Below are 26,418 nucleotides of genomic sequence, written 5' to 3'. Positions count from 1 at the left end.
CTTCTTTGGAGGTCTTTAAGCAGAGGCTTGACAGGCATATGTCAATAATGCTTTGGTGGTGTTTCCTGCTTGGCAGGGGGTTGGACTGGATGGCCCTTGTGGTCTCTTCCAACTCTATGACTCTATAGCTTCCATCTAAGACTGGTGTGGGCATCGTTTGCCAATCAAGCACTGCTCTTTGTGGCTTCTTTTTGTTTTCCAATGCATTTCTTATCAATAAAAAAGGCAGGATTTGCCCTAGCAAATTGTAATTGTGAAAGTCTGGCCCAGGGGAAAAGTTTGAGAACCACTGCGCTAGAAAGTTCGCATTCTGGGAGCACTTTGAAGATTCAGCGAAGGTGCTGGCCATGGCCCGCGTTCCCACGCGCCCTTTCCTCGCGGGTCTCCAGGGCTCGCCCCCCTCTCCGGCTCCGCCTTCCGCGCCTGGGCGGCCGGGGGGGCGGAGCGGAGCGGGCAGGCCCCGCCCCCGCGCCGCCTTCTCTGCCTTCGCTTTCGTTTCTTGGCGGCGGCCTTGGGCGGAGGGAGGCTGCGGCGGGAGGCGCGCGGGAGGCGACCATGTCGGACCCGGCCGTGTGCAGCTACATCGCGAAGCTCCTGTGCGCGCAGGGGGGCCGCCTGGAGCAAGCCGAGCTGGTGCAGCAGCTGGAGCTCCCCGAGGAGCAGCTGCGCCAGATCCTGGAGGAGGTGGGCCAGGAGAGGTTTCTGGTGCGCGCGCAAGGGCGATCCACTTGGGTGCTGGCCGTCTCCCCGGTCCGGCTCTGCGTGCGGAAAGAGTGCTTCGGCTGCGAGGAGCTCCACCTTTGCAAGCTCAACCTCAAGGGCCGCTGCCGAGCCAGGTGAGGCCGAGAGAGAGAGGGGGCCGGGGGCCGGAGGGGGGCGCACTTGGCCTCCCACTTGGTGCGTCTTCTTTCATCCTATTTATAGCCCGTCCGGAAAAAGTTCTCTCAACAAGGACGTCAGAAAAAGTTCTGTTGGTGGTTAATGGTTGGTGGTACTGTACTAACCTGGTAATAATTTGCCAGACCCAGGGCCGGATTTAGGTTGGATAAGGCCCTAAGCTACAGAAGGTCATGGGGCCCTTGATATGTGATATTTTAGGGAGCAGGCTAGCGTTACTTACATCATAGGAGCCTACACAGCAAAAGAAACTGTTGCTGGATGTAGGTTTTATTTTGGTTTTTTATCTTATATTTTGGAAATGTACATTCTTTGGGGGGCCCCAAGAGAGCGGGACCCTAAGCTAGAGCTTGTTTAGCTGATACATAAATCCGGCACTGGCCATACCAGATGCCTGACGGGTCTCTTGCTTTATTTAAAATGCTTTATTTGAAACGCTTATTGTCTTAACAAATAAGTAAAGCTGGTTTGGGGTAGGACTTGGGAGGCCAGATCCTCACTCAGCCATGCAGTTCAGTCTCACCTGCTGTTATTATTAAAATTTATATGCCACCCTTCATCCAAAGATCACAGGGTGGTTGTGAGGAGGCAGAGGACCAAGAACACCATCTTATACTCCTTGGAGGAAAAGGTGGGGTGCATGGGCATAGCCTGGGGGGGCGGGGGGACAGAATCAAATCTGAGGTTCTGCCTCCCTAACAAAAGCCTCCCCCCCCCCACCAACAAAAATCCTGGCTATGCCCATGGTGGGATGTAAATCCAATAAATAAATGATTAAATCAAAGTGCTTTGGATTCCACTGTTACTAAGAGTTAACTCTGTCCTTAAATCTCAGAACATTAAAAGTGCTTAACTCCCCCCCCCCCCCGAAGAGAAGTGCCATTTTTTAACAGTTCCATATAAACTATACTCTCCAGGTCTGGTGTGGATTTGGACTCCTTGGTGTGTGCTCCTTTCTAACCGTTTATATTTCTTTAAAATATTAAATATCTTCTGTAGATAATGAGAGCCAACAGTGCTATAATGAGATCAAGCCACCCCCAAGTTAAGTGATTTTAGCATCTTACTGAAATCCAAGGGATTTGAAAGTGCTTCCAGTAAATGCCTTTCTGGAACTAGATTAAAATGGAGGTCAAATGCTCTTGACATTACAGTACAGTGGTACCTCTACTTACAAATACCTCTACTTACAATTGCACCCCAATTTTCATGACATAATTTGGCCAAAAAGGGTGCACATTACATTTGAGTAAATCCAGGGAACTCGCAGAGCTACAATTCCCAACACCCTTAACAACCATAATTCCCAGGATTCTTTGTGTGGGAGGTAGGTGCTTTTAAAGTATAGTGTGCATGGAAATATGTGTTAAATTGTAAAATCAAGCCTGTTTTTGAACAGAGTTTGTGGCTGGACATGTACTCAGCTTTGGTACTCCTGCATATAATACTGGACCCTTCATTTAACACCCAAAATAGTTGATAATTATGTTTGTAAAATGGCTACCTTCATCTGAATGGAAACTTGGTGAGGAACCTTCCGTGTAGTTTCTGTGACCGTGTGATGATTCATCAGTTGTGAATCTGCAACAGATTATGATGAAAATCTCCTTGTTCCATTTCCTAAATTCACACCTATTTCCGTGGTGCAGCTAGCTGCCTCTTCAGGCTTAGTCCTAACTATGGTGATTCCTGAATTCAGACATTCTGGCATATGAACTGTGTTTAGAAACCAGCTCCAATCTGTGATTTCAGTTCCTAGTTTCAGATTCAGATTCTAGAGCAGTAAAAAGATACAGTGGTACCTCTACTTAGGAATTTAATGCGTTCCGAACGCACATTTGTAAGTCGAAAAAATTTGTACAGTACTTTTCAAGAAAGAAAAACGTACTTGCTGCTCAAAACTAGGAAATTTGAGGTCCATTGTGGTCATGCATGTAAATATTTGTTTGCCTTTGCGGGTATACATTCTGTATTTTTGAAAAAACACACACACACCAAATTTGCATGAAAATGCATTGTGTTGTTCCAAGTCAGGCAATGAGTTGGAAAAGCTCCCACAAAATTTGTCTGCCACTTATTTTCTCCCCTTTTATTTTCCTGTCTCCTAAACCTGCAAGGACCATTTTTATTTTTAATACAGCTACTATGTGCAAGAGCATTATTGTGCAGGAGAGGTGTTTTAATAATAAAAAATACTGTGTGTCCCTTCAGCAGCAACTGGTGGAGAAGGACAGGCTGTATTTGTGTTGATGAAGATGAAATAGGGGTATGGCAATAAGAAGGCGCCTACTGAAATGTCACTTGTTGTTTAGTCGTGTCCGACTCTTCGTGACCCCATGGACCATAGCACGCCAGGCACTCCTGTCTTGCACTACCTCCCGCAGTTTGGTCAAACTCATGTTCGTAGCTTCGAGAACACTGTCCAACCATCTTGTCCTCTGTCGTCCCCTTCTCCTAGTGCCCTCAATCTTTCCCAACATCAGGGTCTTTTCCAGGGAGTCTTCTCTTCTCATGAGATGGCCAAAGTATTGGAGCCTCAGCTTCACGATCTGTCCTTCCAGTGAGCATTCAGGACTGATTTCCTTCAGAATGGATAGGTTTGATCTTCTTGCAGTCCATGGGACTCTCAAGAGTCTCCTCCAGCACCATAATTCAAAAGCATCAATTCTTCGGCGATCAGCCTTCTTTGTGGTCCAGCTCTCACTTCCATACATCACTACTGGGAAAACCATAGCTTTAACTATACGAACCTTTGTCGGCAAGGTGATGTCTCTGCTTTTTAAGATGCTGTCTAGGTTTGTCATTGCTTTTCTCCCAAGAAGCAGGCGTCTTTTAATTTCGTGACTGCTGTCACCATCTGCAGTGATCAAGGAGCCCAAGAAAGTAAAATCTCTCACTAGATTTTACTTTCTTGAAATGTCACTACACATGTTTAAAAAACCCTACTCTACACCCACAGTCATGTAACGTGATTTCATATTGGACTTTTGCGTTTACGACCCCTCCAGTACCATGTGGTTATATTTACAGTGCCACATTAAAAGGTGGGAATAGGCAATACAGAGAAGGCAGAAAGGCAATCAGGTTACCTGCTTTAACTGTTTTAAAGCCGATTCCCTCGCCCTCCCACCCCCAAGTCACATGAGAACTGAAACTGAAGGCAAGCAGAACTACAGTAATAGGAAGGAGCAGAAGGGCATAGTACGGTATACAGGTGTTTAAGTTGCTAGGGAGCTGCGTTTGGCTTAAGTTTCAATTCTCCTGTGAGTTGGACTGGGAAAGGTGGAGCCTAATCTGTGCAGGAAACCAAACAAGCTGTTTGTACTTAAAAGGAAGGCAGATCAGAGAAGGAACATGTCCGACGCTGCTGTGTGCAGTTTCATCACAAAGATCCTTTGCTCTGAAGGAGGAGGGTGCCTAGGCTTCAGTGAGCTCCCCTCGCTCTCGGGGTTGTCTGATCACCAGCTAGAGGAGATCCTGCAGGGTGCAGGGAAGGAAACGTTTCTGGTTGTCCCCCGGGACTCCGAGCGTCAGGTGCTGGCTGTGTCCCCAGTGCGGCTATGCTCGAGGAACAGTTGTGGAGGATGCGAACGCCTCCATATCTGCAAGAACTACACCAAGGGCCGATGCTTCAGGCCTGCTTGTGGCAGATGGTGAGTGTGAAGGGATGCGAGAATCTGTTGTTACGGCACAATAGCAGGGGAATCATCATCTTACAAAGGGAAAGCGTGTGGCTGGGTCTGTCAGTCCCACACCTTGCTCACCACAAACACAAATGTGCATGAGCAAACTGATTTGTGGCGAGAAAATCCTTCAACTTGAGGATACACCAAATTGCTGACTTTTTTCACTGAGTGAACTCTGGCTTCTCAGATTTCAGCAGACATTGCCTACCAGTGTTTATCAAACTTGACTCTCCAGCTGTTGTTTGACTACAACTCCCATAATCCCTAGCTAGCAGGACCTGTGATCAGGGGTAATGGGCGTATAGTTCAACAACAGCTGGCGACCCAATTTTGAGAAACACGGCCTACACGCTTCCTTCAAGAGTATCTAAATAACTATAAAGTGCTGAACACCTGAGTTTGGGGAGGGTTTTGAGAGAAGAAATGAAAAGTGAAGTTCTCAGGGAACTGAATTGTATTGTGTTTTTCTCATTCTAGTCTTAAATTAAGGAAGTGGGGAGGATTTCATAATGCTTCTTTAGGACAATGTATAACTTTGCTTGGATGGATCAGCAGAGGGAGACTCTCTTGGGTTGTTCTTGTAAAGTATCCTGCTAGTCAGACTTTGACCTCAGTTCCTCAGAATAAACACTGAGCAGAATTTGTTTCCAGGAGCAAAAATTCAGCTCCTGAATTGTTTGGGCCTCGAATCAGATTCCAAAAGGAGAACCAACAGTGGACTCAATGGGTTGGAATCTGCCAGAAATAATGCATTAGGTGCAGACACTGAAATCTCAAAGCATGAGAATTGGGTGGAAGGTATTCAGCGCGATTACTAATTTACCAGCCTTATCAGTATGGTGATTGATGTGTGTATCTAGGAGGAGGATTTGCATTTTGGAGCAACCTTGTGCAATGCTGTGCAACTGCTGACCACAGAGCAGGCTCTTCCCTCACCACAGCAACAGACCCCATGCAGTCCTTTGCTTTCCCCTGCTAGATAGAGTGACTGGCACTCAAGGGCACAGTTGTGGCACAAGCCAAGCATTCTCCCTGCCATTATTGATGTTTGCCATGCTGAGGATCTTCAAATGTTTTACCTCACCTTGCTATTTTGTTTCTTGGTCACTTTAAAGTAGGGAACCTATGGCCTTTAAGATGCTTTTTTCCACAACTCCTATCGTTCCTGACTATTGGTCAAGCTTGCTGGGGCTGTTGGGAGTCCAAAAATATCTACAGGCCAAAGTTTTCCCATTCTTGGTGTAGAGTATCCAAGAATTTGGAAAATGTGTTTAATGGAGTGATGGCGAACCTATGACACGCGTGTCAGACGTGACACGCAGAGCCCTCACTGCTGGCACGCGCCCTATCGGCCCATTCACGCTATTGTTGTTTTTCTTCCCTCATTTGTTCTCCCGCTCCTCCTCAAGCTACAAGCTGTTAAAACCAGGATCCTTTTGTTGGTTGTTGTTGCTGGTAGCTAGAGATTGGTTTTTTTAACCCTTTGTGATGTTTTTTCCGGCGCTTTGGCAGACGATGATTGGGTGTAACAGCATTCATTTTTTAACCCGTTCTGTGCTGGGGTTTTTTGCGCTTTGGCAGACTATGTCGGTGCTGCGTGTTAGTTCCAGCGAAGGTATTATTCGTCATTTATTTCTGTTCTCTTCCCCCTCCCCCCAAAAAAGCGCAGCAGCTTTGGGGCATCCCCCCAAAAAAGGAAAGCAACTTTTGCACCCCCCAAAAAACCCCAAAACTTTGGTCAGCAGCTCCCCCCAAAAAGCTCAACAACTCTGGGCACTTTGTGATAAATAAGGGGTTTTTGGTTTGGTTAAATAATTAGTTTTTGGTTTATTAAATACAGTAATATATTACAATTATAAATTTTTGTTATTTAAACTATAAATATCGTGAAATTATGGTGTTTTTTCTCAAAGTGACACACCACCCGAGTTATGCTCGGTTTTTTGGCGAATTTTGACACACCAAGCTCAAAAGTTTGCCCATCACTGGTTTAATGGAACAGAATAGATAATACATTTTTTTAATAGTACATTATTTCAAGGAACTCAGGTTTTGTATTTGAATTCAGGATTTGTAGCCTACAAAAAAGTGAAGGGTCCTTGGAATATATAGGCTCTCACTCCACATGTATATTCCCAGGTATTTCTGATACCTTGATTATGTTTTTTCTCCTTTTACTTTTATCCCAGGGCATGCAAGTATTCTCATGACGTTTTTTCAGAGGCGAACCGAAAAATCCTGAAGGCTCATGAACTTTCTGGGCTCAATGAGAATGAACTGCGTGTTCTCCTCCTCCAAAACGATCATTTTCTCTGGCCTGATGTAAGTTATGAAAAGATTGTAGCATTACGTAGGTGTTTGTTTGCTCTCACAGAATAAAGGAGCAGACCACAATGTCGGCTTCACTCAGCGGTATATCGCTGGTGAAATCACCACTGCTCCTTAGTCCCTCTGATAGCACAAGCGGGGGGAGCAGCAGGGATGGCTCTGCTGGGGATCAGGTGCCCTCCCCATCCCTGGCAGAGCCGCAGAAAGGTACCCCCGTTTGTCTCCCCACAAGCCCGCCCGTGCCCCGCCCAAGCTGTACAAACAAACTGTGTTGTCCCACAGCCCACTAGGCACTGAGGTGAAACAGCCTCAGCTCCTGCGGTGAGGGCTGTGGCAATTTCACCCAGCACCTTGCAGGCTGAGGCCAATGCAGCTTAGTTTTTCAACATTGCGGTATATCGCCAGACTGCAATGCTTATGGAATGTTTACGCCAGACTGCTTATGGAAGTTTTCAGCTTCTGTATGTGATACAGCTGCTAAGGATATTACCCAAACTTGTGTATTTGTCCACATTACATGCAATTCAGACTGGTACAGTATTAATTGAAATTATGGTGTGTTTCTTATTGTCACTCCTTGTTTCCAGGTATGCAATTTCTACAATAAAGGGGATGGGAATTGTGCCCAGCAAGATAATTGCACCAAGCTTCACATTTGCCGGTATTTCCTGAGAGGGCAATGTAGGTTTCCTAAGTGCAAGAGGTCTCACAACCTTTTGCAACCAAATGCTCTGAAGCTGTTGCTCGAAGAAGGAGTGGATGACCGAGTGGCCTGGAACATCCAGACAATCTGTGAACACAAGACTGCTGTACTGTCCAGAGAATTGGGTCCTCGCAAGGGTGAGTGCTTATAGGGAAGCTTTTAATATCTGAAGGACTATTGTATTTTAATATTTTGTTGGAAGCCACCCAGAGTGGCTGGGGAAACCCACCCGGATGGGCGGGGTATAAATAATAAATTGTTATTGTTATTGTGATGATGATGATGATGTTTATTATTATTATTATTGGAAGGGGCATCATGTACTGGCGTGTGAAAGGACTTCATTTCTCCTCATCATTTGAAGCCTCTCCCCATTCTTTTAGGTAATTTCCCTAACGCAAGACCTGCATCAAGTGGTGAAAAATTAAGTGCAGAAAATCTGAGAGAAACCAGACTCGAGCAATCATCTAATATACGTAATCTTATGGACCTCAACCAAGGTGAACCAATTTACTTTCTTAGCAAAGGACCCAAGTTGATTGAATTAGGCCTAAGACAGAATTTCTGCCTTCTCATGGCAAGATACAGGGATGAGCTTTAGCCCCAATATGCAGTATGAGTCCCCTTTTAAACTTACATTGATCAATTACTAACTACATTTTTCAGCAGTTGCCAGAAATTTGGGGAATGCTGATGTTTTCATAGGTATGCGCCAATAAACTCAGATAAATTTGGGGAATGGCAGAATTTATATATATATATATATATATACAGTGGTACCTCGATTTTTGAGTGTCTTGGAAGCCAAACGTTTCGGTTTTCGAATGCCAGCCGTACCTCGGAAGTACAGCCGTACCTCGGAAGTCGATTGGAATCTGTTCCAGAAGTCTGTTCGACTTCCAAAATGTTTGGAAACCAAAGCACGGCTTCCAGTTGGCTGCAGGAAGCTCCTGCAGTCAATCGGAAGCCGTGTAAGCTGCATTGGACATTTGGGTTCCAAAGAATGTTCACAAACTGGAACACTCACTTTCGAGTTGGCGGCGTTCAGGAGCCAAAACGTTCAACTCGCAGGGCATTCGGGATCCAAGGTATGACTGATTGCTTCTGTTTTTGAACGTGCCTTGGAAGTCAAATGGCTTCCGCTGCGTGTTTTTCCGATTTTTCCAATTGAACTTGCAGCCAGCCCTTTGCACATAGGTTTTCGAATGTTTCAGAAGTCAAATGGTCTTCCAGAATGGATTACATTCAAGAACCGAGGTACCACTGTAATATATCCCACAAACAGCGTACATTGCATACACAAACTGCCACAGTATGTTACAATGCTGAGTGCTACTGCTCCAGTTTTGCCAGACAGCCATTGCAATGGGTTTGGCTACACAAATAAATAATATTTGACAGACATGCTTTCCTCTACTTTAATCTTTTCCACCAACCCCATCCAGCATTCTATGAGTCCTCAGTTCTCCCCCGCATAATGGGTGTGGGTGTGGGTTCTCAAAGCCTGCTAATGTGTCCCTGGTACTATTCTGGACTGGTAAGCAGTTACATATGACTATTGCTGCCAGCACATATTTGGTATATATCTTTCTCTCTCACACAATAAACTACATCACCTTGCCGACAAAGGTCCGTATAGTTAAAGCTATGGTTTTCCCAGTAGTGATGTATGGAAGTGAGAGCTGGACCATAAAGAAGGCTGATCGCCGAAGAATTGATGCTTTTGAATTATGGTGCTGGAGGAGACTCTTGAGAGTCCCATGGACTGCAAGAAGATCAAACCTATCCATTCTTAAGGAAATCAGCCCTGAGTGCTCACTGGAAGGACAGATTGTGAAGCTGAGGCTCCAATACTTTGGCCACCTCATGAGAAGAGAAGACTCCCTGGAAAAGACCCTGATGTTGGGAAAGATGGAGGGCACTAGGAGAAGGGGACGACAGAGGACGAGATGGTTGGACAGTGTTCTCGAAGCTACGAACATGAGTTTGACCAAACTGCGGGAGGCAGTGGAAGACAGGAGTGCCTGGTGTGCTCTGGTCCATGGGGTCACGAAGAGTCGGACACAACTAAACGACTAAACAACAACAACAATTGTATATGAACTGGCCCAGACCCTGCAATCCTCATTGTGTACCTCCTCTGCAAGAGATCTGGAGGGCAGCAATATGAGAAGGGCCTCCTTATGGAATGCCTTCCCCAGGGTGGCTTGCCTGGGACCCTAGTTACATATCTTTAGGTGCCAGGCAAAAACACTCCTTTTCTCCTGGCCTTTGGCTAGTTAAACAATCTATGGCCTTTTAAACTCTCTGTGTGGTGGGGGGTATTGTTTTTGTTTGGTATTATGGTATGTATTTTTGTGTTTTTATATTGTAAACTGCTCTGTGATCTTCAGATGAAGGGCAGTATAGAATTTAAAAAATTAATAATAACAACTTATCAGTTTTATAACAATGTAGCTGTTGTTGCCTCTCAAAGAGTTATTTAAACTAGTTTGATGCTGATGCTGATTTTATTCTATTTGGGATCCCTCACCCACCCTCCCAACCCCAACACAGTTCCCGGGGGGGGGGAGAAAAAGGTGTCCTTGGTGCCATGCCCACGTCAGGTAAGATTGTGGTGGATCAGACTCTGTCAGTCTTAAAATTAGGAACAATGCATTGTGCCTTGTAGCATAATTTAGGGTTGATTCCCTGTACAGTACTCCTAATTTGCATTAGCCTTATCCTGAACTGACAGTGTTGCTAGCTGCTCTCTGTTAATGTTAACGTGGCTTTTTAAAAAATGATATTTTTTATTCAGAATTTTTATAAAATGCATATAACAATAAAGTAAGAAATCCAAACAAGGTATAGTGGTGAGAATAGTTGCCTTCCAAGTAAGGCACATATTTGATATATCTTTGCATGTTTTATCACGTGATTCTTTTTAAGCAAGGTTTACTAAAGATTATGCTCCTTTATTTCTCCCCCCCCCCCCGGTCCATCTTTTACAGGTGTTAAAGCCACCCCTTGTACTAAACCACCTCAGAATTCAGAGAAGGAGAAAAGTGATGAGATATGTCTTTTCTATGTTTGGCGGTTTTGCAAAAATAAAAGTAAGTCCCAACAGACAAGTCCAAGGCCTGTTTTCCATTTAGGCCTTCCCCAGGAGTAAAGGTAACCTTTGGTTGCGGCGCTCATCTCGCGTTATTGGCCGAGGGAGCCGGCGTACAGCTTCCAGGTCATGTGGCCAGCATGACAAAGCCACTTCTGGCGAACCAGAACAGCACACGGAAACGCCGTTTACCTTCCCGCTGGAGCGGTTCCTATTTATCTATTTGCACTTTGACGTGCTTTTGAACTGCTAGGTTGGCAGGAGCTGGGTTCGAATCAGAAGGTCAGCGGTTCGAATCCCCGCGACGGGGTGAGCTCACCCCGTCGCGGGGATTCGAACCGCTGACCTTCTGATCGGCAAGCCCTAGCTTCAGTGGTTTAACCCACAGCGCCACCTGCGTCCCCAGGAGTAATAATGCTTTAATTTGCTTTGCCAACTTTGCGTACATTGTTTCTACATGCCCTATTTGCCAACTGAAGAAATGACCTTGGGTGCAGCCACAGGATCCAGCTTGTCAGAACAAGGGGTGAAGGTGTCAAAGAAACTGGAATGTTGGGATGGAGAGGGGGACTGGGGCCCTCTGCTCCCCCAACATTTGATAGTCATATTATTTGTCTGATGAAAGGATATGCCAGATAGTGATTTGTAAATCTTGTTGGCATCTGTCTGCCTCAAGAGTAAATGGAGTATGTGCCCAGGGGGTTAAGTTACACCGCTGTGTTAGCAGCAATGAAATGAAATGAAATGAAATTTATTACAGTCAGAGACCAACTTCAAGATAGACTACTAAGGGGAAATGACCCAGAGTTGCCCGTGGATATGAGTTTGGGAATTTTCTTAACAAACTAGATTGAAACGGGGGATGGTCTGCGCCTACAGATCTGGGCGTAGAATCTGGTGACCATCCAGGTTGTCTTGTAATCTTTGCCTAACAGGAGAGATTGAATTTTTGCTTTACTGGGAGGTCAGCAAGCCTCACCAGCAGGGGGTCAGTAGTTTCTCTACCGTACATGCCTCATTGTGCCTCATCATAAAAGGGACATCTAAAAAATATGTGTTTGGGGTTTCCTATATCCCCCAATGGACAGGCGACTGTTTGGGTTTGTCAGCATCTGATTGAGGCGGCTTTACGTTGTCGGCGCTGTTGCACTCTGCAGTGCTGGTTTGGGTTTCTGGTCTGGCTGACCTATGTGCTCCTAGAAGTGGTAGAGGGTCTCCAATATTTCCAAAGAAGTGGTGCACAAACAGACCAGCCCTCAGGAAATTGTCTTTGTTTGATAAGGCCCGTTTAGTTGAGGACCAGTCCTTAAAAGTCACTACAGCCCTATTTCCGACCATGTCATGTGGGATGAATTTTACACTGATGATATTTTCTGCTGCCACGAGGCCCCTGGTGACTATGCCTTAAGCTGAAAGAAGGTTGGAATTTTGGCCTGTTTTTTCTTTGGGGGAGTTGTTGCAGATTTTGTGGGAGAAATTCCCAGTTCTTTGTAACACTGTCTTGTGAGTACCATGCTCGGACTCGAAAAATAAATTGAAGCTACTTTATCCAGCCCACAGTTTTGAGGGCTTTCCTTGGGAGGAGTTCAAGTTTTCAGTAGCTTCAAAAGGAGGGGGAGATTTGAATATCTGCCCGGCAACTCCCAGAGTCCTTTTCTGATAATGGTTGGCACTTATCCTCAAGAGTTGAGCCTTTTTATCAGAGTAATTTGGTAAATAGAGCTCCTGCTTACTCAGCAGAAACTCCGTAGAAACTTGACCCTGCCCCATCCTAGCAGCCTGGGCTGCCCACCCTATTTTTTAATTTTGATTTTAATTGAGTAGTGATGCAGCCATTGAACGAGTGACTGTCGGGTGCTGTTACGGGCTATTCAGTAGAAGCTTAACCTGATGGCAAGTTGCCTTAGGAAGGAGGACTCCGTGTTTTTGCTTGTCATGGATGAGATCAGCCTCCTGGCCCTGTCTTGCTGACTGATCTTCAGTGGCAGCAGGGATTAGAGCACCTCTGTACCAGCTCTGGTTGTAGTGCATCTTCTCAGATAAGAATCTGTCGAACTACCATCCATACCTTGGCATCCTCCTGCCAGATTACTGTGATCAATGTGAGATGGAAGGAGCATGTAGTCCTAAATTGAAGTCATTTGTACTGCCTCACTAATTGCTTGTGAGTCTTGACTACGTGCTTCCAGTTCAGGACAGTGGTGCCTTGTCATTCAGACCACGAATGGTCTTGGATTCAGCTCTGGTTCTCTGCCCTGTTCCCTGAGAAGGGGGGGGGTGCTCTGCTTGATGTTCTGTTATTTCCTCAAATAAAACGGTAAGAGTTTCTTTATAGTGGCATCCACAATGTGGCATTTCTTTCAAAAATAAACAAGGGTCGGATCTGTGTCCAGACCTCCTGCTCTGCATCAGTTCACATGTTCATTTGTAAGTCTGCTGTCCTGTTTCCACATCAATGTCAATGTCAAAAATAGGAATACATATAAATTCACTTTTTTTACAAAATATATTTTGTATGCATTTACTATAAAATAAATGTATATGCATCTTAACCTATAATACACATTCTGATACTTTCTTCATAATACATTACAATAAAAATGGTTTGTTTGTTTATGCTAAACAAAAGCATTAAAAAGAAAGTGAAAATGCAAAGTCCTCTTTTGCAGAGAAATCTTAACTTGTCCCCCACAGAGACTCTCACCTGGGAACTTTCCTTGGTTCTCCCATCCTCCCACCGCGGTGGGAGAGCTTCTCTTCCCCGCTTCTCCCGTAGGGTCCTTCATCAACTATCCATCGCCTTCAATTGTGTGTGCCACATCTTGTGATCAATTATGTAGGGTTGGGCTTACCTGGACGCCCCCAGTATTTTATTCAAGTTGTCACCTCTGCTCTTGGGTATACATTTGCTGATTCTGCTTGTTTGCTCATGTGTTTGTGTTTTATCTCTTTTTAGCATAATTTAGCTTTTTTATGGCTTTTTAAGGCAGCCGTATTAGCCACTTTCAGCATTTTGTTAAGGAAGATTTAAAACATACAATGTTTTACAGGCATGCAGAAGTTGGACTCTGATTGTTTTTGTTTCATCACTTTGCATATCAGTTTTAGCAACCTGTTACTCACTTTTGTCGGTTCTCTTTGCAGCTAACTGCAACATGATTCATTACGATATGCCTTATCGATGGCAAGTGCAGACTGCAAATGGTTGGAAGGATTTGCCCCGAAGAGAGGAAATAGAAAAAGCTTATTCTGACCCAAGTATTACCAGGTATAAAGCTGGTCTTGGCATTCTACAGATATGGGCAGATAGATGTCTCCCAGTCAGCCTCTCACTGCATGAATGCTGTTCCCACACACAGGCTTAAGCTGAGTGGAGAGGAGGGGTGGTAGGAGGAAACACTCCCCGCCCACCCCCAAAAAGAGTCTCTCACTGAGGGTGAGTGGCTTGGAAGGAAGCTATCTACCAGCTCCAAAAGTTCTCTTTTCCCCTCCCCAGTTCATGAACAGATGCAATGAAGCCTTGGGGAAATGTTTGTTATTTATTGCTTGATAAAACATGTTAGGAGGGTGTGAAAAAGAGGGGGAAATGTGAGAGCTGACTCCTATGTACAGGTTGAGTGTTGGAGAACAGGAGGGAGCATCCTCCGTGGTCTCATTGCATGAGGCTGCAGAGCTTGTAGGAGAGAATCTGGTTACTTTAAGAAAAGGCATTTTTGGCTTTAAGAAACCACAGGGGTCCAGTAACAGGGGGTAAAGTTGCAAGGCCAGCTACTTGCCTTGGGGGACATTGTTACAGTATGTGCCATGGGCCCACATACTACAGAGAGGTTTAGGAACTTTTGCTGGAGTTACGACATGTGTTTGTTATGAATATGCGTTGACCCATAATCTTAATGTCCCGCAAGAACATCTCACGCCAAAGGAATAAAGAAAGCTTGATTTCTTATATGAAATAGCAGTGACAGAATATATAAATGCTGCTAAAGACAGAAAAATTACAATTTAAGCAGGCAGCAACCCCTTGATATGAAAGGTGAAAGATTATTTTTAAAAGCCTACAGAAATGTAGGTATGATGGTTTTGCCAGCAGGACCCATACTAAGAGCAGGAAATGGAAAGGGAAGAATATACAGTGGTACCTTGGGTTACAAACACTTCGCGTTACAGACTCCGCTAACCCAGAAGTAGTACCTCGGGTTAAGAACTTTACCTCAGGATAAGAACAGAAATCGCGCGCCAGCAGCAGGAGGCCCCATTAGCTAAAGTGGTACCTCAGGTTAAGAATGGTTTCAGGTTAAGAACGGACCTTCAGAACAAATTAAGTTCGTAACCACAGGTACCACTGTAGCTATCCTTAAAGCAAAGTGGGTGGGTGGTGTTCTTCAGAGTACTGAAGAGAGTTCCTCTCTTTGGAGCTAGAATAGGAGCTAAAATAGCTACTTGCTACTGGAAAGTTTTAGTAATATTTTTAGCTAATGTCTTTTAATAGGGAAGGGAGAAGCTTTGAAATTTCTGCTCATTTTTCACCTTGTCCACCTCCATCTTGCAAATTAAGAGTTTGGAAGAACTCTAAATTTCTTAATGAGAAAATGACTAAAACTGGCCCATATAGATATGACTATTCAGAATATTCCCAATCCTAATGATCAGAAAATGAAGGATATCCCCATGGGCTTACCTTCATCTTCTTCATTGCAGAAAATTTGGGTATTGGAAGGTATGATGATAATATATATTGGAATATCATTAAGTGTCTAATTAGAATGAGCAATATTGTATCTGTAAAGTTGGTACCCATATACAATTAGTCATGTTCCCTCTTTCACATTTGCATAGTACTTCGGATCCAGAATACATCGATTTCAGCACCATGACCACTTCTATGTCCCGTGTTCGACGTCTGTCCACCCCATCATCTGTCACCAAACCTCCTAAGTTTGTAATGACGACAAAGTGGCTTTGGTACTGGAGGAATGACCTGGGCCAATGGACTGAATATGGGACACAGGTCAGTATGAATTCTGTTTGTTTCTGGTATTGTGCAGAATGCCTGCTGCTAGGGTCTCTGGACCTGTTTAGACATCACTTCTTGGAGAGAAATCTCAAGCCCATTAAGAGTCTCCAGTTTTTGCATACCCCCCCCCCCCCTAATGAAGACAAAGTAACATTTGATCCAGACTCCTATTTATTTGGTATCCTAAGTGACCTCCCCACACACAACCTATGCAAAGATGCTCCTTTGCACTTATAATCCTATGTCCCACTGTGTTCAGCTGGGTTTCCTTCCCAGCAATCATGTTTAGAATTATACAGCTGGCCTGTCAAGATATTCCATTTGTTGTTGCTGGATTTCTTTTATTTGAGGATTTCGCTATAAAAGTGCTATGTGCATCCAGGACAGTTGTATTTAAATGATCCCTACTTTCATTTTAACAACACGATAGATACTTTTCATTGAAGATAAGGTTCAATTTATAATATATATATATATATATATATATATATATATATATATATATATATACACACACACACACACACACACACACACACACACACACATAGGGACCCAGGTGGCACTGTGGTTAAACCACTGAGCCTAGGGCTTGCTGATCAGAAGGTCAACGGTTCGAATCCCTGTGACAGGGTGAGCTCCCGTTGCTTGGTCCCAGCTCCTGCCAACCTAGCAGTTCGAAAGCACGTCAAAATGCAAGTAGATAAATAGGAACCGCTACAGCGGGAAGGTAAACGGCGTTTCCATGTGCTGCTCTGGTTTGCCAGAAGCGGCTTTGTCATGCTGGCCACATGACCTGGAAGCTATACGCCGGCTCCCTCGGCCAATAACGTGAGATGAGTGCGCAACCCCAGAGTCGGTCACGACTGGACCTAATGGTCAGGGGTCCCTTTACCTTTACCTTTAAATACACATATACATACATACATACATACATACATACATACATACACACACACACCTCTGGGAGGCTTCATAATCAAAAGTAAACATGCAGGAGTAAGGTATGAGGTTTATGGAAAACCCACACCACTTATGAGCTGTTCTGGAAAGGAGGGAATTTTGACATTCCTGCACTTAGACCATGGTAAGAATTGCCAACATTTGACACTCCTGAGCCCAAACCCCTTTTTCCGATTATTGCTGTTTGCCATTTCCTGATCTGCAAAAAATTGTGTCGCCTAAGAACATAAGAGTCTGCTGGAAAATATACCTTTTATGGGTGGCTGGGAAGAGCAAAGCTCTTGTAGTGTAAATAGTCTTTATTGCCTGCTATCTATATGCATCTTGTGTTAATGGGTGGGGAGCCAGAGGCCTGAGGGCTGAATGTGCTCATACTGGCCTCTTCTACTTGGGACTCTGTTGGTCTTGCTTTGCACATTCCTTGAGTGTCTTTGGATTCTAATAATCTTTCTTGCATTCCTTGATGGAGGATAGAGGTGTGTGTGTGTGTGTGTTATGGTTATGTGTAGAAACTATTCTACTGTACAAAGGTAAAATTGAATCCTACTGTTTGCTCACTCTTGCTTCTGACTCTCATCCACAAGTGGCATATAATGCCCAGAAAGGAATGCAGTTCTCAGGCTGAAACAGGTTCTCTACTCCTGATATATTATAGAAATCAAAGAATTGTAGAGTTGGAAGGGATGCTGAGAGTCATCTTGTCCAACCTCCTGCAATGCAGGAATCTCAACTAAAGCATCCATGGCAGATGCCCATCCAACCTCTGTTTCAAAACCTCCAAGGAAGGAGAGTCCACCACCTCTCGTGGGAGTCTGTTCCACTGCTGAACAGCTCTTACTGTCAGAAAGTTCTTCCTGATGTTGAGTCAGAATCTCTTTTCTTGTAATTTGAATGCATTGGTTTGAGTCCTACTCTGCAGAGCAGGTGAAAACAAGCATGCTCCTTCCTCCATGTGACAACCCTTTAGATATTTGAAGATGACTATCATATCTCCTCCCAATCATACCCAACTCCCTCAACCGTTCCTCATAAGGCTTGGTTTCCAAGTTCTAAAGTCAGTTTCAGTACTTTGATTAATTTTCATTTGCACTAATGTGCATCCAGTAAGCTGTTTTAGCAGTGTTTTTATTCGCATGCCAGTGGTATGACACAAGCATTTCATTTTAAATTGGGAAAACACTTGGCTGTGCACATCCTAATGACTTTCATGTGACTTGACTTGTCACATTTCACTTCTTCTCTTTTTTTAACAGGGTGGACAACTCCAGGACTCCTTAGGTTCTGATGATCTGGAGAATTTATTTCTAGCAGTTCCAGAGGGTAGTATCCAGTTCAAAGCTGGCTCCCAGCAATATGAGATCAGCTTTAAAGGTACTGTAACGACAATGGCCTGCAGTATATTCAAAGTTTCCCAGAATTCCATGCCATCTAAGAGACTACACCCTTGTATTCGATCATAACATTTAATACTATGAAAATACCCACTTAAAGCTTAGAAATGATACACAAAGGAAGAATTGCAAGGGTGCATAGAGAATCTGCCATTCTGCTCTCAAATTCCCTTGGAGATATAAGACTTTTTAGTTGGCTTTTGGTGGCCAAAGAACAGCTGCTCTGCTTAACCTTTTCCTGTTAACAAGACATAAAGTTGGCTTGTGTTCTCTGACCTGCTGAATTAAAACATGTGTCCTCTTTTTTAAGATATGAAACAGAGAAACTTGCAGTATCAAACCCAGAGAGAGGTTCGAAGACGCCCCAAGTTTGTTTCCTCTGAAGATGTAAAGACAAAGAAGGGGTATAACGTCAACATTTTCATCATCTTTTGCTTTAAAAAGCAGACTATCCATTGTATGAAATTATATCTATCCATGCTTATACTCCAGAGAGACTGAATAATTTTATTACACACTTTGGAAAAATGTGCTGTCTCGTTTTTAGTCCCCATATGCTACCACAGAGTCTTTGTGGCTTATGTGGTTTCTGATCATGGTGCCAGACGAGGATTAGAGCCTAGTTTCTCAAACTTGGATTTGGTAAAGTGTCCCTAGAATGAGACACATGAGAATGGTGGATACATAGTTCCAGTGAGGTAAATAAAGAACCCTGGATGTGTTAACATTGCACCTTCTCTCTCTCTCTCTCTCTCTTTTCTTTCTTTCTTTCTTTCTTTCTTTCTTTCTTTCTTTCTTTCTTTCTTTCTTTCTTTCTTTCTTTCTTTCTTTCTCCCTCCCTTCCTCTGTCCGTCCCTCCCTCCCTCCCTCAACTGCTTGACATACAACACAACATTCACTATGGGAAATTTCCTATATGCATGTATTGATGAGCAGGCGAATCACCTGCAGCTAAAGACAAAATGTATTACTTGTGATAAGTGAGTACAGTGGTACTCTGGATACGCACACCTCTGGTTGCGTATCCTTCAGGATGCGAACGCGGCAAACCCAGAAGTATATTCCCAGGTTTCGCCGCATGTGCAGAAGTGTTGTACTGCGCCGCGCGCATGCACAGAACAGACACCTCTGGTTGTGAATTCCTTGGGATCCAACCGGAGCTCCAGAACGGATCCCATGCGCAAAAGGAGGTACCACTGTATTGTGAAAAAGAGCAATCTACAAATCAAACATAACATCAGCTGTCATGTTTACAGATAAAACAGTTTCTTATTGCAGGTGGCAGCAGCCATGAGGAGCTGCTGGCATTTAGAGAAAAAGAAGCTGCAGTCAGATATGTTCTCTCTCTTCCCTCCAGCCACACAAATCATGCTCCAGCGTCTATTCCATCCACAGACTATCCAAACACCTGGGATAAATCTGCACTACCTGCAGTTGGGTACAAGGTAACTGATTTGCTGCAGGAAAGGAGATACCTTTTCTAGGCTGACACTTAATGCCATCTGTGTCTAGAAAGAAGATAGTTGCATTTTTCTTTAGTAAAATGACAAATGCAAACACACACACTTGTGGGATCTGAACTAAGAGTGACCTACACCTCCAGGGTGTGGAGGATTTCTTAGTGAAGATTTCTGTAGTTCGCCAAGATATTCAGCACTTGTCAGCTGGTGGGTGGGAGGGAGACTGGGAACCACTGATACACTAAATGATACTGTGTATCACGTTAGGATTTTGTATATTGTATAAATGTTTAATAATATAACAATTTTTAAAAATTGAAAGCACAGTCAATTTTCTCTGGAGCCATGGGAATAAATAAACACATTATGATACCTTTCATTTTAGGCTGTTGAAGTCATCAAGATGACTCCTGAATATACTAAGATTGAGACTCTTTTTCAAAAGACAATGAGCAATTATGTCATCGAGAAACTAAAGAGAATTCAGAATCCGTCCCTTTGGCAAATCTTCCAGTGGTTTGTTTCCATTTTATCACCTTATCCTAGTCAACAGTGCAAACCAGATGTTTGATTTACTGAAAAGCAGCATATGACCAGAAGTTTTAAAGTGTTTAACAATTTCCCTCCTGTTTGGCTCATTCAAAATCCTCATCTTTCAACTTGGGGAATTAAATTTTGAATGGCAAACAGCAGAGGGGCGAAGATTAAAACTTTAACTGCTTCTGTTCTTTTTAACAACAACAGGCCAACTATAGCTAGGTTGTTAATGCACCTCATGTGTAAAACCTAGATGGTGCTGATAACTTTGCCTGCATCATATAAAGATTGGCGTGGACTCTTGAATCTTAGCACCTTCAGCTTCTGGGGTAAAAAAAAGGGGGGGAAGCTTTGAGGACAAAAGTGGATAACTCGGAGTAAAACTCACTAATCCTGGTTCTAGACATGAGCACATTGTAAACAACAAAACATAAGTCACTTGCTTTAGAGTAAATGTACCATAGTTCCAGTGCTGTGGTTCCCTAGAAGCAAGAAAAGCACAGAATATGGCATAGAATTCAGAATCTGTTTCCACAAACATTTGCCATTTCATTTCACGCATTGTGACTTCAGTGCATTCGTCATGTGAGGCTATTAACACAATGCCTCTCAAGGACGTCTCTGGGCTGAATCTTTCCTAAGTCATCATGGGGATAAGAATGCAGGGTGGGGGTTTGTAAACTCTACCATAAATGCTAATCTTTTCATATTGCTGATAGAATGAAACACATATGTGAAATTGCCATTGTATTACAGTCAAGAATTTATGGGGGAGACATTTGTTGTTTAAAAAATAAATGAACAAAGTACTTACTATCTACTCTCATCGTGAAAGCTCAATACTTAGCTCTTATCTATGTTCAGCTGAACTTCCTTGGCTCTTTCCATTTGTTCTAGTTCTCTCCCCTACTAAACTGGCGAAGGTGGCACTGAGGAGTGATTACTGCTTGACTCATCTACCTTCCCAAGAGAGACCAGGGCATTGGTAGAAATTGGCCAGCTGTCCCAGTTGGAAACTCCCAGAGTGTTTAGGAATCCTTCAAATCTCATTTGATCCAAATTCATGGGGAAGATTTGGCCCACCACTCCAGCAGAGGGCAATGGTTGCTGCCGGCCTAAACTTCAACAGGAAGTGAGAAACGTTTGTTTCATTCTAGGCAAAAAGAACAGATGAAGAAGAAGAATGGAGGAAATACAGTGGATGAGAGACTTCTGTTCCATGGGACTAGTCCTTCTAGCTTGGAGGCCATCTGCAGTGACAACTTTGATTGGAGAATCTGTGGAACCAATGGAACAGCCTATGGAAAAGGTATGTAGACTAACAAGCTCATCGCTGCACACCACAATGACTTTCAAAATACTTTTTTAGTATCCTATCCTCCTTCCAAGAAGCCAGATGGTTGTACATTCAAATATATATATGCACACACACACACACTGGTTGATTGTAAAAAGCCTGAAAATGTTTTATTAAAAATAAAACTGTAAAATCAAGGAAAAATCACTATACTATAAAACATACAAAAGTTAAAATACTAGAACAGTTTTAAATTACCTGAACTTTCTAAGCAGCTGGGCAGGTTTTTCTAAACTAGAAAGCTTTTTAGCAGGCACTGAAAAAAGTGCCCATAGGCAACCAGTGCAGAATGGGCTTGATGTGGCCCCCGTAGCAATGCCAGTTTCACCTCTAGAAGCCATTGAGTGGGCAGGTAATGGGCAAGGCGAGCTCATAGTTGGTCTAGTCCCAAGTCGTTAAGGGCTTTATATACTAAGAGCAACACCTTGAACTTGGCCCAGTAGCACAGATCCCTGAGCAGAGGCGTTAGATCAGTGTTTCTCAACCTTGGGTCCCCAGCTGTTGCTGGACTACAATTCCCATCATCCCTAGCTAGCAAGACCAGTAGTCAAGAGTGATGGGAGATGTAGGTCCAGCAACAGCTGGGGACCTAAGGTTGAGAAACATTGTGTTAGATGCAGACAGGGTCTCCTTCTGTCGGCAGTTGTGCTGCTGCAAGGGAAGCCTCACGCCCAGGGCATTTCAGCCCCCCAGTCTTGAATTAACCACTGAGCTACTGTGGCAAGTGCATGGCTGTTATCCAATTGGATCCTCACGACAACCGTAAAGTAAGTGTGACTGGCCAACCCCTGGTCCTTTAGTGAGCTTCATGGATGAGTGAGAATTTCAAAATAGGCCATCACAAAATCTGCTCATTCAGCCGCAGGATTGGGTTGGATGTGTCAGTATATTGAGTTATGGAAGGGACTCGCTCAGCACTTCATGCAGTGATTTCCCTCACATTAAAATATAGTACATAATGCTCTCAGATATTTTACTATACAATTGTCATTGACCATGAACTGGCACAGCCGACTAATTTCAACTAGTATTTCTCTTCCCCCCCCCCAATTATTTAAAATGGGTGGTAATCTAACATTAGTTGTACTCGGAATAGACCAGTGGAAACCAAGGGAATCAAATAACGTCAGTTTTCATTCTTTGAGACAGAGCCATAGCTAGGTGATCTTGCGCCCCTGGCAGAACTGTCCAGATTGTGCCCCCTAGCCACGGACAAATGAGCTTTTCTTTCTGCCTCTCTTCCAACCCCAACCCCCCCATTCAATTCACCCCCTATTTAAAACCTTTTCTTATGAGGCAATAAATCAAGATTTTTATTTATGGACATGGTTTTAGCCGATTTTGCACACCACACACACACACCTGCGTCCCTGGCAGGGCCCCACCACACACACACCCTAGCTAGCTATGGCCCTGACTGAGAATGGATCTTCTCCGAGTATGGCTTCGTTAGAAATCACCTTATTTTATTTACCATCTCAAACCATATCAAGGCAGCTTACAAATATATTAATTTAATTAAAATAATTCATTAAAATCTGAGGACTAGTACTGCATGGAGTACCAAGTACTTCTGGTGTCTATGTTTTTGATTGCTCCATACAGGGAAAGCTTTCATCTAATTTCCTTTTGGTTTTAACTTTCCCCCAAAGACTTAGCAAAATCACTTGTGGTTTGAAATGTCTTCAACTGCATAAAGTGTCAGCTGTCAAAACCTGTGTCAGCTCTGTTAACAGCACTCAACCCTGTGTGCATGGACGTAACATTTTGAATCCCCTCCTTGCTTCTTCCTAGGAAGCTACTTTGCCAGAGATGCAGCCTATTCCCACAACTACTGTCCACATGATGCAAAGGTGAAGACGATGTTTGTGGCTCAGGTCCTGGTCGGTGATTTTGTTGTGGGGAATTCAGCATATACTCGTCCCCCAGAAAAATCGAGTGGCACGATCAACTGTTATGACAGCTGCGTGAATAATTTGGCAGACCCATCCATTTTTGTTGTATTTGAGAAGCCTCAGATTTATCCTGCATATCTGATCTCTTATCGTGATGACAGACAGTCAGGTTACGTATCCATAACAAGAGGAATGACCCCTGGGAGGAGCAACACCAGGGTGCAGCAGACGTGGGTGCCTTCATCTGCCCCAGCTGCAACATATTATGTCTCTCCTGTATCGGTTTCTGCAGCCACAGCAAGTGCTGCAACTTCCACTCCCACATACCACGCGAGACAAGTGGCTGCCAACAACAACAGAGAAGAAGAAAAGAAGTGTGTTATATCATAGACAACTAGATGGCATTTTCCTTGCTGTTATGTATAATTTACGTACTGAAGTCTTGTTTTGTAATGAATCAGATTTTGGGGAAGCAATAGGTCTCTTCGGATAAGTAAGAAATGGTGACAGTTTGTATCAAGTAGCAGGGTTAAAAGACACTGCATGAAGGTTTTACGGAAGCAATAGATCTCTTCAGATAAGAAATGCTGAATCATTGCTCTTGAAGAAGATAGGAATTAGATATTCAGTTTTTATCAGTTGGCAGTGCTAAAGGACACTGCATGGAAAATCTATTATTTGGCAGAATATTTGGATCATTTGATATGTATATGTATAATTTGAAATATTTCAAGTGATTTGATTGGATTTTTAAAGTGGAAAATTTAATAAAAATGATTTATAAAAATAATAATAAAGGACACTGCATGGATAAAAATTGATAGTCCATTATAGACGAAGCTGTAAAATTGCAGCATTTTTAATGTATCTTAACTGGTTTCATACGTTAAATAAAAATAAGTTTAAAGCCATTGGAATGCTTAGATTTCAATGTCTTACGATCTTTTATGGATTCATGTGTTTCATATGTCGTATGTCAAATGTGGTAGGACACACTGATAATTATTTCTGTCCTACTAGATTGATATTAATCTGCGTTGTACCAGGGATATATTCCGAATGGTTGTATCGAAAGAAATTTCTGTGCACTATGGCACAGTACAACTTCCTGTCAAGTGTAAGACTTGGCTGGTTGTGATTCTCTTTTATTTCATTGGCTTAGCATATGCTGTGAAAATTAATAAGTGGTGTTGGATGGCAAAAGGTTTCTTCTCTGTACTATTTTGGCTGAGCAGTATTATTAAGTGCCTTTGATTGATGCACGTAATTATACATGAAAAATAGTTTCCTATTAGCAGAGCAGAAGACTTTTGACATGAAACTTCTTGTCCAAAGGTGCTCAGCAACTTCGCTTCAGTGCACAACCCTGATAGGATGCATAAATAAAGACTACTGTATACTTTTTTGATTTTAATAAAATTACTTGAAATTTTATTGGTTTGTTATGTATGCAATTCTGTTCCTAGCCCGTCTGTGAGTGGTATAAATCTGTTTGTGATTAGTGCCGAAAAGCCCCAATCTAGTAGTAACTGAAGCAGTGGGGTGGTGACAAATAAAAGAACGGAACACTGAATAAGATATACAGTGGTACCTCTGGTTAAGAACCTGAAACTATTCTTAAGCTAAGGTACCATTTTAGCTAATGGGGCCTCCCGCTGCATGATTTCTGTTCTTATCCTGAAGCAAAGTTCTTAACCTGAGGTACTATTTCTGGGTTAGCGGAGTCTGTAACCTGAAGCGTCTGTAACCCGAGGTACCACTGTAGTCCTATTTTGAATTTCCATTCCACTCTTTCTCTACTTTTAAAAAAGGTGAGGATCTTAAGATTTAGGTTGGCCAGAACCAATGCTACATGAATAAGCTTTAGTCAAACACGGTGCCAAATGGAGTCTGATAATAATATATAGAGTACTAAATCTACCATTTAGTGGGCTCCTAAATTGGCTCCTTCAATCTCACCATTGATACTTTTTGTACTTCATCCACTTTTCTTAGATGACAGGAAATGGACTTCAGAAAGAGAGAGAACAAATGAGAAAAATTGGAATGCAGGGTGTAAGCTGGCTTTATGGACAACCAATACAGGTGACTCTACTTTCTCCTCGCCCCCCAGTAATTTTTATTCATTTTCAAACAATACAAAATAAAAAAATCACAAAAAGACAAAAAAAAGAAGAAGAAAATATCACAACAAATCTTTCATTTTTACTTAACATTGTAGACTTCCTCAATTCCCCCCTCACTGGGGGAAATCCAACTTAAGCAAATTTTTTCAATATCTCTCAACTATTCCTATTCTAAAAACATCAACTATCCTTGACCTATATGTCATCAATCCAAATCGAATTTTCCCCCCTACCATCTATCTTCTATTTCCCCCCTTAGCCTAAAATTTATTCCCAAAATGTTTCCATAAATTCAGATATTACATCTATCCTAATAACATTTAAACACTTAAATCTAATTCATCCCCCCCTCCCCTGGACTTGAGTTCTCCCAGACGATTCAGCCAGTTCCATAGGTCATTCCAGTTTCGGACCATCTTAATCATAAAATAACATCCATTATTACTCCCCACCCCACTCCCACTCTGTCACAGCCTATCCGCCACACTTCCTTCTTCATCCCCTGCTGTCTCCCCAGTTCTCTAACTGTTACATGATACCATCCATCTATATTTTCATTTTTCAGTTCTTTCACAATTTTAATTCCCCTTAGATTCTGACCCCAGTATGGATCCTGCTCTCCCTCTCTCACTGGGAGGGCATTATTCCATGCTGGTTCTTCTTTAAAAACCCTTTGAGTCAAGCATGGGTCTTGTTCTCCCCCTCTCACTGGGGGCACAATATTCCATGCCCCTTCCTCTTCTTTAGGTTCAATTGCATTGTCCAGGGCTGATGAATGTTCATCTTCTCTACACTCGCTGATGAAATTAGTCCTTTTTCAATTTCCACACGCTTCTGGTTTATTTTTCTGATCTGTATTGTATTCTGATGTACTTTGCTTCTTAGATCCCATAGCAATTTCAGGAATTCCTCTTGAAAGTCTGAGAAGTCAGATATTATGTCTACTGGCATCTTGCTCATCTCACTT

The 26,418-nt window shown here is 43.1% G+C and overlaps 1 protein-coding gene across 2 annotated transcripts; it reads left to right on the top strand.

The window, feature by feature from the left end:
- The first annotated feature begins 482 nt into the window (after window positions 1-482).
- Window positions 483-24,759, top strand: LOC118096183 (protein mono-ADP-ribosyltransferase PARP12). Of its 2 annotated transcripts, none has more exons than XM_035137605.3 (13): window positions 483-836; window positions 6,773-6,905; window positions 7,499-7,751; window positions 7,998-8,114; window positions 10,608-10,709; window positions 13,853-13,976; window positions 15,545-15,716; window positions 17,939-18,056; window positions 18,387-18,480; window positions 19,434-19,521; window positions 19,922-20,052; window positions 21,231-21,382; window positions 23,225-24,759. In XM_035137605.3, exons 1-13 carry the CDS (start codon window positions 556-558, stop codon window positions 23,713-23,715), a joined length of 2,256 nt encoding a protein of 751 aa, XP_034993496.3. In that variant the 5' UTR covers window positions 483-555; the 3' UTR covers window positions 23,716-24,759. The 2 variants fall into 2 exon arrangements, with proteins under 2 accessions (XP_034993496.3, XP_034993495.3); XM_035137604.3 differs by lacking the exon at window positions 483-836 and adding an exon at window positions 4,172-4,550.
- The last annotated feature ends 1,659 nt before the right edge of the window (window positions 24,760-26,418 follow it).

Source organism: Zootoca vivipara, chromosome 5 (assembly GCF_965207765.1).
Source record: "Zootoca vivipara chromosome 5, rZooViv2.hap1.1, whole genome shotgun sequence".
NCBI lineage: Eukaryota > Metazoa > Chordata > Lepidosauria > Squamata > Lacertidae > Zootoca > Zootoca vivipara.
The sequence above is the reverse complement of the archived record's forward strand: the minus strand, read 5'-3'. Positions and strand labels throughout refer to the sequence as shown.